Source organism: Leptonotus elevatus, chromosome 12, assembly GCF_054856555.1.
Source record: "Leptonotus elevatus isolate MCC_2025b chromosome 12, RoL_Lele_1.0, whole genome shotgun sequence".
Taxonomy (NCBI): Eukaryota; Metazoa; Chordata; class Actinopteri; order Syngnathiformes; family Syngnathidae; genus Leptonotus; species Leptonotus elevatus.
In genome coordinates, this window is record NC_141250.1 from 7,599,378 (window position 1) to 7,612,611 (window position 13,234).

Here is a 13,234-nt window from a genome sequence, read left to right on the forward strand (position 1 = left end):
TTGACTTTTCATATAATACCACAAATACTACTTATTGTTGTATTTTTTTAATTATTATTATTGTTATTTTGAAAAAATTATAACTAATACAACTTTACTATTGTAAAATTACATTTAAACAAAGCTTTTTGTAAAATTATGACTATCTACTGTTTTTATTGAAACATTACTGGTACTTTTTTTTTTTTTTTTCCTGTGTGGCCCTAATACACATTTGTACATTAGAAGAAAGCTAGGCACACCTATGAGAAGGTTGATTCACACTTGAGTCAATGTATGTATACAATAAATGATGTTTTTGCTAATCATTGGAGTGTAAAATTTGGAACGCATGTATGCAGAAACCACAGTGTAAATTAATGAATTAATGTGTGCCCTTTAAAAATGTGCCCAGTTTTTTGTCGGCAGTTTCACATGAGAGACTGTAGAAGCATGTATGGTAGTGACAGCAATGGAAGGGGGACTTCAGGTACTCTCAGTTTCCAACCTATTGCCAGCCACCCCAACATAACCCCCCATTCCTCCCAAAATGCATCATGCATGCCCGATGGCCAATCGCGGGCTGCCATGTGGTGCTGTCACCTCATTGGACGACAGCTATTTGGCAAAATGCTCTCAGGCGAGTGATTGGCAGGGCATGGAAGTGGAAGACTCTTCTTTTAAAAGCAGAGAATTTTGTCAACTCAAACAGGCAAAAAATTGTCTGGAATAGAGATCACAGAGACGTGAAACATGGCGCTTAACAGTAAATAAAGTGTAACATTAAGGAAACCGTATAAATCTAATTCCTCACTAATTACAGGATTTTGGGTGGGAGCATTTTCTGAGCTCTGCGTTAATAGTGGCTTAGATAGCGCCAAGATCAATTACTGCTCAGGTACAAGCTTTTGGCAGCAATGCTTTACTGCTTAAGGACCAGTAATACAAGAGTCTAGCTGTTTTTGGGTGAATTTTGAGCTTTCAGTCACACGCATAAATCAGCCAATTGAAACTGAAGTACAATATACCTACCTATATTATCGAATGAGAAAACGAATGCTAAAAAAATTTCTACAAATATATTTTTTTAACAAACTTTTTAAAAAGTTACTTAAAAACTTAAATACCAATAAATAAAAACCTTAAATCAAATAATTGGCTACGCACCAAATTTTAATTTTGTAATCTAAAATGATTGAAAACAAGAGCTACTGTATATCCAAATAGTCAGAGATAATACTTTGTGGTTTTAATTATCATAACCAGAGAGGTATTAATCTAACAGCATGTTCATTATCATGGTTGCAATTTATTTCATAAGTATATTGGAAGCTGTTTATAAGAGTGTGATGTAGTTAATAAATAATTCTACAAACAGCTCTCAGTGTTATATACAGTAATGCAGTTAAATTATTTATCTCAGTGTCCCAACTAAGCATGAATAAAGATGTCTTAACAGATTGTGCATGCCTAATAAAGTGGCTGTAATTCTTCGGCAGTCCCAAAGGAGAGAAAACACCAAAGTAAATACGTACTGCATGAGGGGTGGGGGGAATGAATGGATTGGAATATCCCTGGAGTAGACTGACCTGCCGGCGTGTGTTGCACGAGCGTGCACACACTCAAAAGGTGGTTGCCTGGCTACAGACATGCAGAGTGCCCAGTTAAAGTAGTCTTGCTCTTGGCTGATAGCTCACTTTAATAACACCTGTATTTTTCGCTAACACTTTCATAGAAATGTCAGAGCATTTAACAACCTTGCGGCTTGGTTGGTCATAATTAGGAAAAAGACAAAAGAAAATGTAGGCTATTTATTCTTAATTTGCACTGCAGGACTATACAAGTTTGCTTTAAGTGTACGTAAGTGGAAATGTTTTGAACAACCTCAACATTCATCACCCATCTATGAGTGTATATCTGAAACTAATGATAAATTTATGTATCAATTTATTTTAGACATGGAACACATTTTTTGTATCAACAAGATGATATCTGATATGGGACTACCAAATTGAAAGCAGGCAATATTACCTTGTCTTAACTTGTTTTCTGCCTCAACGGACTGAGTTTAACATCAAACGTGAAAGTAGAACATACGCAGCTCGCAATTTGGTGTGCTAATAAACACCAAAGTGTTGCAAAACTTTAATACGATATACAGTATAGCTACAAACCGGGATTGGTGGATAATGAACAGATGAGATTACTGGCAACATCAGCATGTCCATTATCCCTGCAAGTTTACAATACTAACCCCCCTTCTCACACACCTTTTGTTGAATTATTTTTATTTTATTTATTATTAAGTTTTTTTTTTAATGTTTTTTTTTAAGAAGGTAAAGGTAAAGATATTTAGTTCTGGGCCTCAGATTCCTGTACTTGTCAATTCTAACAGAGCCATTAATGTTTTAATACTCTATTAATGTCTATTTTGGTCAAGCACAATGTTGTACTGAAAACTGTATAAAGGCCATATAACTTTCTTCAGATTCAATACATGGGGTGTGACACCATTCTAGGATGCAACAATTTTAATGGAACGTTCATCAAATGGTACACCCCTAAACACAAACAATCAACTGTACAACAGCCTAAGTTTTACCTGTGAAGCCCATGAGAGCTCCCTCTCGGGCCTGCTGCCTCAGCCCCTCCACGTCTTTATAGTCTATGTACACCAGGTCGATAGCCTGCAGCCCGAAAGCCTTGGCGGTGGTGACCACTTTCTGCCTGGCGTACAGTAGCTCCTTGGCATCCTTGGTCCGTGTGGCGCCTTTGGGTAAACACGCACAGCATGCGGGTCACGTGTCAAGGTGTGAAAGGGAGCCGAGCTAATGCGAAAGGAAGCCAAGGGGTGCACAGGAAGTGGGGATAGCGAGGGACGATGAGTGAGGAAGTCTGGAACATATACAGTATCGCCGGTAACAAATGCTGCTCTCACGCAGGGGTGCATTACAGGAAAGTAAACAAATCCGTTGTGCTTTTAAAAGGGTCCAGGCATGAATCTAGTTTATCTTACACTTCACAACAAATAATATTAAACGTATTTCTTAGGTTTGATGCAGTGTTTAACCTTTTCTTGACCTTTTTTACGACATTTCAAAAGCAGGACCAACCTCAACAAGTGATGTTACATAATAGTCCACATTCAAAGCAGTGGCATCATTGTGTTAACTTCAATCTTTCATGGTACGAGCCATGAGGGAGCAAGCAGAAATGTTAAGGGTGCACGGCATCATGTGACAGCATTTTATTTTACCATTTGATAAATTTGAGGGTAGTACTGACGTGTGTGATTTTAAGCATGGTAACTTACTTTTTACCCTTATATGAATGTTTAGAATGGTGACCCTGTGTAAACATCAAACAAATTCCATTGATTTGGTAATTTTGACACACAGTAACAGGAGGTTTTTTCCCCCTTCAATTTAAATTTTTTCAACACTTCCACTGATGTCACAAAAGAGGCCAGCAAATATTGTGAAACTTTGGTACAGCAAACACTCAAAGATAAACTAATACATGTGTATTGGAAATGTCTTATTTCAAAACAAACTCAAGTGTCAACAAAGGGTGTTAGGTAAATTAATTTGCATATAAAGCAGTCAGACTTGGGTGTCAACACGCTATTGTGCTGTCAAAGTCAACATTGTTGATTTTAAGCTAACTTACTGTTACTTGTGTATGATTGATAAAAATGTCACAGGGCTTCCAACAATTTCGTGCAGTATGCGCAAAAATTTTGCACAAATTGGAATTTGACTCAAAATCTTTATGGAGAGAAAAAAATTATAATCTTACCATCTAGACCTTAGTTCACCTCGAAGGATTAACTTGTGCAGATATGTGTTTGGCTTTTTATTTGCCTTTTCTGCAACACTTAATTCAAAAGAAACAACAGGAATTAAGACACAAATTTATACAAAGGGGATTTAAATTGAGAGCTGAGATGTCAATGTGTGACACTGTTTTATTTTTTTCAACAAGTGTTTCGAGATGGAATGTGTTCGACTCTGGAGTTTCCACGGAGTACCTAATGTTGTGGCTTAAAAGTGCTAAATATAATGCAAAAATGTTTTTTGTTTTAAATAGCTTCCCTTTATACCAGTGGTATTTTACCTTCCCATGTAAAACATCATTAGTCCATCACACTATCATGACAACAACGGAAGCCTGAGGATGATTCTTCATTTCATCATTATGCTGGAAAAATAAGGCACTTATTTACACGCATCACATTCCATCATCATTCCACCAGGTGTTCCACTGCAGCCAATGTACAAAGATGGAACCATGATTAACACAGGAAAGTGGCATTAAAGGTACCTATACTGGCGCAGAAGTCATCAGAACCGAACACCACGCCGTCATGATGGAGGCCCGCCTTGGGCGCGAGTCGACGAATTTCCTCGCATACCGCCTGAAGAGAAGCAAGGCAGGTAACGTTACAGGCCGACAGTTAGTGGGCGAAACGGTGGCATAAATCTGAAATCTAATTATACCCCAGTGTTCTGACTTCAAACAGCCTGGCTTTGTGATTTGTCTTCACAAGGAACACAACAACAAAAAGCACTCATTACAAAAGTACATTCCCTCTTATCAAATATGCTAATAAACACAAGCCTTTACTCTCTATCAAGGGTGAAAATTAGAATACTAGACAACTCAGTAAGCCGCCAGTGGGCACAAACATGAAGGGGCAGTGCCAGGATGACTCCCTTTTTAAGTTTCGAAAAATCTCATAATTGTATGAAATGCTTCTAGACAAGCCTTCATTTGTTTTTTGTTTTTTTGTTTTTTAAGTAATCTGCTTCTTTTTAATCATGTTTAATTAACAGCAGAACTGGGTGGGCAATTTGGCATTAATATCATTCGTTCACTATGGAGAAGATTAACAATTCCAAATATGAAAACAAACACGTATTCATCAGTTTGTGACAATATCTGAATGTTCTGAACTTGTGTTTCCATCCCAGTGATATATTGAGCTGAACAATGATCCGATAGCAGAGGTCTAAGTGGACAGAAGTTGAGTAAATCAATAGCACCTCTGCTGGTTACAGCCAAGTAGTGCACTCCATTTTGGAGCAATTGCTTCAAGGCGGGACTAATAAGCAATCAATTCAAAACACACATTAGCAGTAGTATTGCTTAATGAAAGTATACTCAAAACGACAAAATGTGTTTGAACTAAAATACATTATTTGCTTCTCATTAAATAAGTAGCTTCCGGTATGTACTTTTATCTCCAATTTTTTTTGCTGTTTGTTGTTTGATGATTACCTGAAAACTTTTATGGAAAACAAATACAATAAGAAATATGTTTAAAAAAAAAATACTAACAAAAACAAGTCTTTTAACTGACAAAAGTGTCACATCGAAATTTGGGAGGGGTTGGGGGATGGGCTGGTAGTCATATTTAATTTACCTTAAAGTTGAGCAGGCCCACAGCCGTTTCCACAAAGGTCACCAGGCGAACGGGCCCCGTCAGCGGCCGTCCTTTCAAGCTGCGCTGAAACCTGTCAACGAACTGAAGAACACAGGCGGTGCAACTCATTAGCTCGCTGTTTGCTTGAACAGCAAAACAACACGGCACCACGCAATTACAATAAATTAATTTTATTTGTACGGCAGACATACATCAGACATTTTGTATCCTCCGCAGAATTTAGCGGCAATAATAACGACCCGTTCCCGCCTTTTGATGTTTCCCGAATTCATTTGTAATAGATGTTTAAATGAATAAATTAAAAGATGCGTCGTGCTCCGAGGGACTGTAAAGTTGCTGCTCCTCACCGTGCAGCTGCCACCCTAAGTGCACTTACCATTGCATTATTAGCCCACTCCAAAGAGCTCACACTGCGCTATTGTGGGAGAATTAATTCAAGGGGTAAAAAAAAAAAAAGGAATAGAAATGTTTGGATACCGGTAAGCGATATGACAGCTTTCAACATCCGTCATGGAGTAAAAAAGAGCCAAAGGAAAGCACAACATTTTGATCTGTATCTGGAGACACTGCTACCTACGTCGCTCACTTAGTAGCCATTATGCCAAGAAACACGGTCGAGGGTTCAAACGCCAAAGAAGCAGAATGAAAATATTTTACATAATCACCAGGGAATATTTCTTCGTTTCGTGTGAAGTCTTCAGAAGCTCTGCACGGCGACAGAGACTTTGCATGCTCATGTAAATACACACAGTGTTTGCATACACATCAAGGTGAGAATAAATAAGATTTAAAAAGTCTTTTGAAACACACACATCTATCAGTGATAGTGGGGCCAGTGGAGCAACAATGTGACACTTTTCTTTCCTCGCTAATGTGCGAGCTCAGCTCACCTAGGCAGATCTTAAAACTGTAGTTTAATTCTTTTAAAGACCAAAGCATTCCCATTTTTTTCCCAACAGACCAGTTCACAGCGAGCCTTGGGACTGCCGGTGGGATAGCCCAAATTCCAAAATCTATCATCTGGAAACTCACAAAAGCCCCCCCTCCCTCCAACAGATATTTCTTTTCAAAGCCAGTGCCCCCCTTCCTCTGCAAACCAGAGGAGAAAACTTTGTGTCCCCTCGCCTTTTTCCATGATAATCTCAGGTAGGCGACCCAAAACGTACCCCCGTGCTCACTTGTCTGAAAGACCGAGGCCTCCATAGAAGGATTTCCAAAATAGGGCCAATTTTAATCATCTCTCCATTCAATCACAGCCAGGATAAATCATATCTGAAGAGATTTGCATAAATACAAACCCATCAAAGACTTTTCATCTTCAAAAGGGTCTTTTTTCCTTTCCAAGACCCCAACAGGCTTTGTACTGTAATCATCTGAGGTCACAACCCGGTGGGAGCCTGGTTGCCATAGCAACGTGAACGCTGGGGGCTTAGTCAGGCATGGGGCGGGTGGAGGGGAAGTGGGGGGGGGGTTTGCGTCTGAGAGTGTGAAAAGGGGGTGTAAGATAAATCTATTTTTGTGACTGAAGAAACAAGATAGATAGATGGCGGGCCATTGAGGGGCGATGGCGCTGATATCACACAACAACGGACATCGTCGGGGAGAAAAACAAACAAACACTTCTTTAAAGAGCCTCCAACCGTCTCTGATTACATGTTTCCGTCCCCGTATTCTCGTCTTCAGCTATTATGCACTTTGAGAGGCTGATTTACACGCCGTAAGAGGTGCTTTCATTGTGCTTCTCTTATGTACAGCGACCATTAGATGTCAATGGCTCTCACAACTAAGGCCCTTTAATTGGGACTCAATTGGGATGGGTGGAAAAAAAACAACAACGAAAAAACTAAGAATAATTTATTTTAAAAAAAGAAGAAAAAAAAGGGAATAACTTCCAAGCAGGCCCTCAGACAATTCAGCAAAGAGCAAGAGAAAGGAAGTGATAGCGGGACAAGTTTCAATTAATTTTGCTTCAAAAGGAGGCCAGATTAAATGTTTCCTGCCTGCTGAAGTGTTCATTTCACAGAGGGGAAGCGGAGAAAGGGATAAGGGGAGGTTACGGGAGGAGGAGGAGCGGGATGGGGGCGCCATTCTTTTGGCTACACCAAATAGTGTGGCGGGGCAAAGAATGCCGCACGGCTCCGAATCTGTGTGAGAATTGTCCCGCAGACAAAAAAAAAAAAAAGAAAGAGGGTTGCTTTGAGAGAAGGGGGGGGGGGGGTTACGCCTGTTACAGCCCAATAAGGCCCGTCAGTCACAAAAGAGGCTGTGGGGGTGCGGTTGAGAGGAGGAAGGCCCCCGCTAAAGATTTTCCACACAAAAGGAAACAAGCGAGTCCATCTTTTAGCGACAAATCAGTCTGGAGGCTCCTGGGCTAATATCAATAAAAAAAAAAAGAGGAGAAAAATAAACAAGTGAGGGAGGGGGGACATGGGGAGGGAGGGGATTTACTGCGCCTGCCTTACAAGACTGGAGAGAATCGGACACATGCTTGCAACACAAGAAGCCTCAATGCGCATGCAAAAGCAGCTGAAAAGGCCAAGAAGACCACAATGGAAGAAAGAAGAGTTTAGGTGATAGAATAGGAAGCATCCCCAACAACACGTGTGTGGACTTACTGATGTATTAGCACATTAAGCACAAGCCATGTAAATAAACAGATCACTTTTCTTCTCCCTAGATGCAACAACCAAACAGCCAATTGTCAGTCTTCCAAAGATTGATGGTAAAACCTAACACAAATAAATCTGTTTCAGATTGAAAGACATCAAGTATCAACAAAGTTGAATAAAAAAAGATGATGACATAGCCTAAAAGGAGCCACCGGTCTTTAGAAATCTAAATCAATATAGATTAAAAAGGGTGGAGAAAAAGAAATTGGTGAGAATGGAACAGCTCTGGGAAGTTATGTAGCAAAAAAAAAAAGAAAAGAAAAAAAAAAAACTCTCCTTTATTGGTCACATTTTCCCCCTAAAATTTGTGGGTGCATGAGCGACTGGTGATTGTGAATAATCACAATTACCAGTCACTAATGCACTCACAATTATTAACTCATTCACTCCCAGCCATTTTCACTAAAACAATCTCCTTCACTCAAGGCTGTTTTAATGGATTTTGACAGATTTTGCAAGGCCCACAGAATATTGTGTTCTATTGCTATAAAAACATGAAACCTACAAAGAAATATTAAAGTATCTTCTTTCATCAGAAAAAGCATATTTCTATCCGTTTCCATTATGCAGCAATTAGCATTAGAATATAGCATTAGAATATAGCTAAGTTTTCACTTTTCTTTGATTCTTCCTCGGGTCTCCTGACAACCTCACGACTCTAGCTGGATTCTGAAGTATTCGGTTTAGGTGAACGGTATGGGATTTTTAATAGGTTTTAGGTGAATTAATGAGTACACATACAAAAAAAAGAAAAAGAGAGAGAGCAATGATGATGATCGGTAAGCTTACTGAAGGAATACTCTCTTTAAAAAAAAATAAAAAAATAAAGAAATAAACAAAAACAAAAAAAGCCAGGTTTCATCATTATTTACAAATCTATTTAGAATTGTGAGTAATTGTTTTTTTTCCCCCAACATGGCCCTGGTTGATCTCTCGCTCTGCTACCACCTGCTGGCCATTTGTGTAATAACTACAATTTCTTCAACTGTTCTTTGCAGTTGAGAGGCTGCATCAAAACCTTCTATATGCTCTAGCATAAATTTTAAAAAAACATAAAAAAAAAAAAAACTTCTTTGGGACATTTAAAACGTTTTTGGGAGCAAATGAGTTAATATTTCAGGTTGCTAACAAACTTCTGCTCCACACTTCAGTCCAATTGTTGCCGATCTTCACAAGTGATCTGCTTTGCCAACCAACATTAAGTCCAAAAGAGGAAGAAGAAGAAGGTAGGAGATGAACACCACAGAAGAAGGTGGGCTCATGTGTTGGGAATAACCACTGCGATTGGCGAATATGTGAAAATTGGTGGGACTTTGGGGTTATACTCTTGTAAATAATTAACAATGGTGAAAACAAACCTGGTGTACCAGGAGACAAATGCTGATATGAGTCTCATTCGTTTTGTTAGGAAACTGTTGCGATTGAATAACAATTAAAAAAAAAACGACAGGAAATTCTGTTTTCAGGTTGAGCTGTTGCACAAATTCACCTGGCTGAAGTATTTCAAGGAGACAAGGTCAATGACCTGGAAATTCTGCTGTCAATACCCACAACATGCGTGAAGCAGGAAATTTGCTGATTATGCTGGCACTACTGGCATAAACATTCAACCTTACATTTTTAGTACTTAAGCTGTATAGCTTGTTTATTTTGTTTATGTTGTGTCAAACGCTTGCATTGATAATTTAAAAGACTGCAGCTTCTGCCTTTATTGCTCAGTAATAAAGTAAACTTGAGAAGAAATGTAAATACAGTACTTAAACTAAAAGTCAATTGCGTGCGTGCGTGCGTGACCCCCTCACCCCCCCCATTTTTTTATTTTATTTTAAATTGTTCAAATCCACAGATTTCAGCATATCAACAGTAATTCACTGATTTATGTAGTCCTTCGTGAAAGAAGACTGATTATCTTCAAAATAAGACATTTGCAAACATGTTTTTACTTTGGAAAACAATGGCCGAACCGGTAACATAGTACAAAATCAATTCGCCCATTTATAAAAAATAAATAAATAAATCACTAGACAAATACGAAATAACCACTAATCAGTGGTTAATAAATAGTAATCAAGTAAAATGTTTTTGTAATACACTTTAATGCAAAATTTTATTGAATTGGGTTAGTTGATTAATTGATTGAATAAATCGATAATTAGTCATTCCTAAAAAATATTTGATAGTGATAGCACTAATCCTAACTGTAGTCTGAGAGTGTGTTTGTATGGAGAAACAGAGCACTCAGTTTTAGACTATGACAAGTCAATTCAATTCCCATAAGGAACAACTGTATTCAAGTTTGAAATGCGACTTTGAACAGATCGCGTTTCACATTAAATCTTACACTGCTGCTCTGTTATTGGGCATAGTTCAGATTTGATTAAATACATTTTGAGCTGTGACATGTTCCGGTTACAAAGTAGTCTTGAGTGAGCTAAGGCAAAGGCACAGTTGCGAGCTCCATTACGCTTATGAAGCAAATCCGCACAAATGTCTGCCTCTTGAGCTGCAGCCAAGAAAAACACTATGGTCCATCCCGGAGTCCTGCCACAGGGATCAATTCCCACTTTTACTGTGAAATGGAAAAGCATGTTATGATTGCTTTGAAGATTCCCGCGGTTTCATCTTACTTCTTGGGTTTGTGTAAGGATACTACTACGTTTCATGGACCCAGAGGACATGGGAAGATATATCACAGAGTTTTTTCAGTTATGTTCTTTGTATGCACAGTTTAGTTTTGTTGAAATAGGTCATATATGGTAGTTTTACATTGTAAACCCTTTTTAGAATTTATATTATATAACCAAATGTCAGTGAATGATTATGGGACGATTAACGCTGAATTGGTGTCATTTTCAGCATCCACATCACACAAGTCACCACTGCTATAAGATGGAAAGTAAAAAATACAATTTTAACCAAAAATAAAAACCTTCATGGCGCAATAATTCAAGAACCTACCCACAGGACTTCTTCAGTGTCTTCCACTTTGGGTAGCATAAGGGCAGGTGGGAGAACCTCAGCCTGTAGGACAACTTGTAGGTCAGCCTCAGCTAAACCACTGGACACAGAGTTAACCCTCACACACTTCTCCGTCCGGCCCAGGTTCAGTTCAGCCAACATCCTGGGAATGTTTTCCCTGGCCTCTGTCTAGAACAGTGGAAAAGCGTTGAAATTAGAACATGTGGTGTTGTGACTGATAAATCATATCTAGTGGCAACAACTGCACATTTAGGCACAAAACAATAAAACACATTGTACTTTGTTCTTTTAAAGTAAACATTGTGCAAAAACAGCAGGAAAGGAGGTGAGGACGATAGATGGAGGGAAAAGAAAATCAAAGTGAGGGCCTGCAGTTCCAAATTCTACCAGTAACAACACATATGCCAGTATATTTAAAACAGATGCCAGGGAATGAAAAAGGAGTGTTGGAATGGTGGGAATGATGTCCTGTTACTCAGACGAGAGAGCTTTCTCTCCCTGGGAGAAATGTGGTCTGAGTTAAGCAACATACGGAAACGGAAGCTTATAAGTTGTCAGGTTTGATTAGAGACTGGAGCTGTTGATGGACCATTTTGGCTTTTTAATAATGCTAGTCATTGTATGAGCGAAAACTACTTTAAAATGAGTGAGAGTTTTTTAAAGCTTAAGTGAAATGGACAGGATGGGTAACAGACAATTATGGTGATCATGGAGAAGTTAGCTTGATCAGCTAAGGTTTAAATAGCAATAGTAAACATTCCAGTGTTATATACTGTATACCAACAAAACGGTGATGAAAGTGAATGGAACAAGGTACCCAGGAGGCAAAGATAGCCTTTCAATAAGCCTACACAGTATGCTCAACCAGAATCATTTAGCCTTTGTTAAAGATGGCTTATGCTTTCGCAGAAAAACGTTTTTGCTCAGAACCTCAGGCTCATGTCGCTTTCTTTTCTGCCACTGTGTTACACTTGATTGGTTCTGTTTAAACACGGCAGTGACGTTTCACTGTTAAATTGTTGACATTTGTCCTCCAGATGTTTTTATTTTCACAATCAATCAACTGTATAAAGTATAATAACCCTCTGGTAAAAAAAACTTGTAAAAAATACAGACATATGTATCAAAGGGAAACATTACACAATTATAACATGAAGAGCCATGCATCAACATCCATGTAAAGTTATGTTGATTTGCATTAGATTAGATCATACAAGAATTTATAGGAACACGATCATCAACATGGGGCATAGACAGAGACACAATTATGATCTAATTGAATGCTTGACTGTACTTGAGCTTATGAACAGCCTTCCAGACTCAATCAAATATTGTAGCAAAACACATGTACTTAAAAAAAATACAGCATTTTAAAGGGGTCAATGTTGGTCATGTGGGGTTGGCCTCAACACATGCCTAACATGGTGATCTTGGAACCTCTCATGGCACCGTTTTACCGTCACGCTCATGAGCCAGCAACGACCGCAGGCTTCATCTTTGTAATTTAAAACGCAAAGGGTTATTTACAAGGCCATAATTCACGTTTCATAAACCTGCCAGGACATCCGCTGTTTTTGGCGACCGTAGAAAACTGATTCATGTGAACTACTGTCTGACACTGACCACTGGACCAAATCAACTGCCATCTACAAATCAAACGACCCTAAATATTGTTGGATCAAATAGACCGAGAAAAGTTGAACGGTTTTATTGTAAATACAAACTGATCATTGCTGCACTTCTCTTGTAATAGCATTCCTGAAACCATGATGCCGTTCCTGAGATCAAGATGCTAAGAATGTAAGATAAGATGTCAGCTCACTGAGCATTTTTTTTGTCTGCAAAGTAAGGAATATTATTCCACAAGACACCTTGACCCCTATGGGTTGAGCTACTCAGGGCTTGAATAAAGCCCTTTGAAAAGAAGGATTTTTACATTAATGGACAGCCGTCCAACAAGTTGCTTCAAAGCTCCCTCCTCATATCACCTGGTGCCCCACGGAGCGCTCTCCCCAACATCAGCTCCATCTCCTCTTTGATTCCCTCCATCATCTTCATCATTAGACGCTGACATGCAGGGAAGGCAGGTAGGCAACTAGTCAGCCAGTGAAGGCAGGGCCTCTGAACGTGAGAGAACAAGCAGCTCCTTAACGTGTATCCT

The 13,234-nt window shown here is 38.9% G+C and overlaps 1 protein-coding gene across 2 annotated transcripts in view; it reads right to left on the reverse strand.

The window, feature by feature from the left end:
- clybl (citrate lyase beta like) overlaps positions 1 to 13,234 on the reverse strand; it is a 70,062-nt gene that overhangs the window by 10,709 nt on the left and 46,119 nt on the right. For both annotated transcript variants that reach the window (XR_015096768.1, XM_086092134.1), the window contains exons 3-6: positions 11,053 to 11,241; positions 5,405 to 5,506; positions 4,303 to 4,396; positions 2,582 to 2,749 (exon numbers count right to left, since the gene is read on the reverse strand). Coding sequence is in view for 1 of the 2 variants with exons in the window: in XM_086092134.1 (XP_085948260.1) it covers positions 2,582 to 2,749; positions 4,303 to 4,396; positions 5,405 to 5,506; positions 11,053 to 11,241 (553 nt within the window). In the remaining variant the exon portion in view is untranslated. The remainder of the gene's footprint in view (positions 1 to 2,581; positions 2,750 to 4,302; positions 4,397 to 5,404; positions 5,507 to 11,052; positions 11,242 to 13,234) is intronic.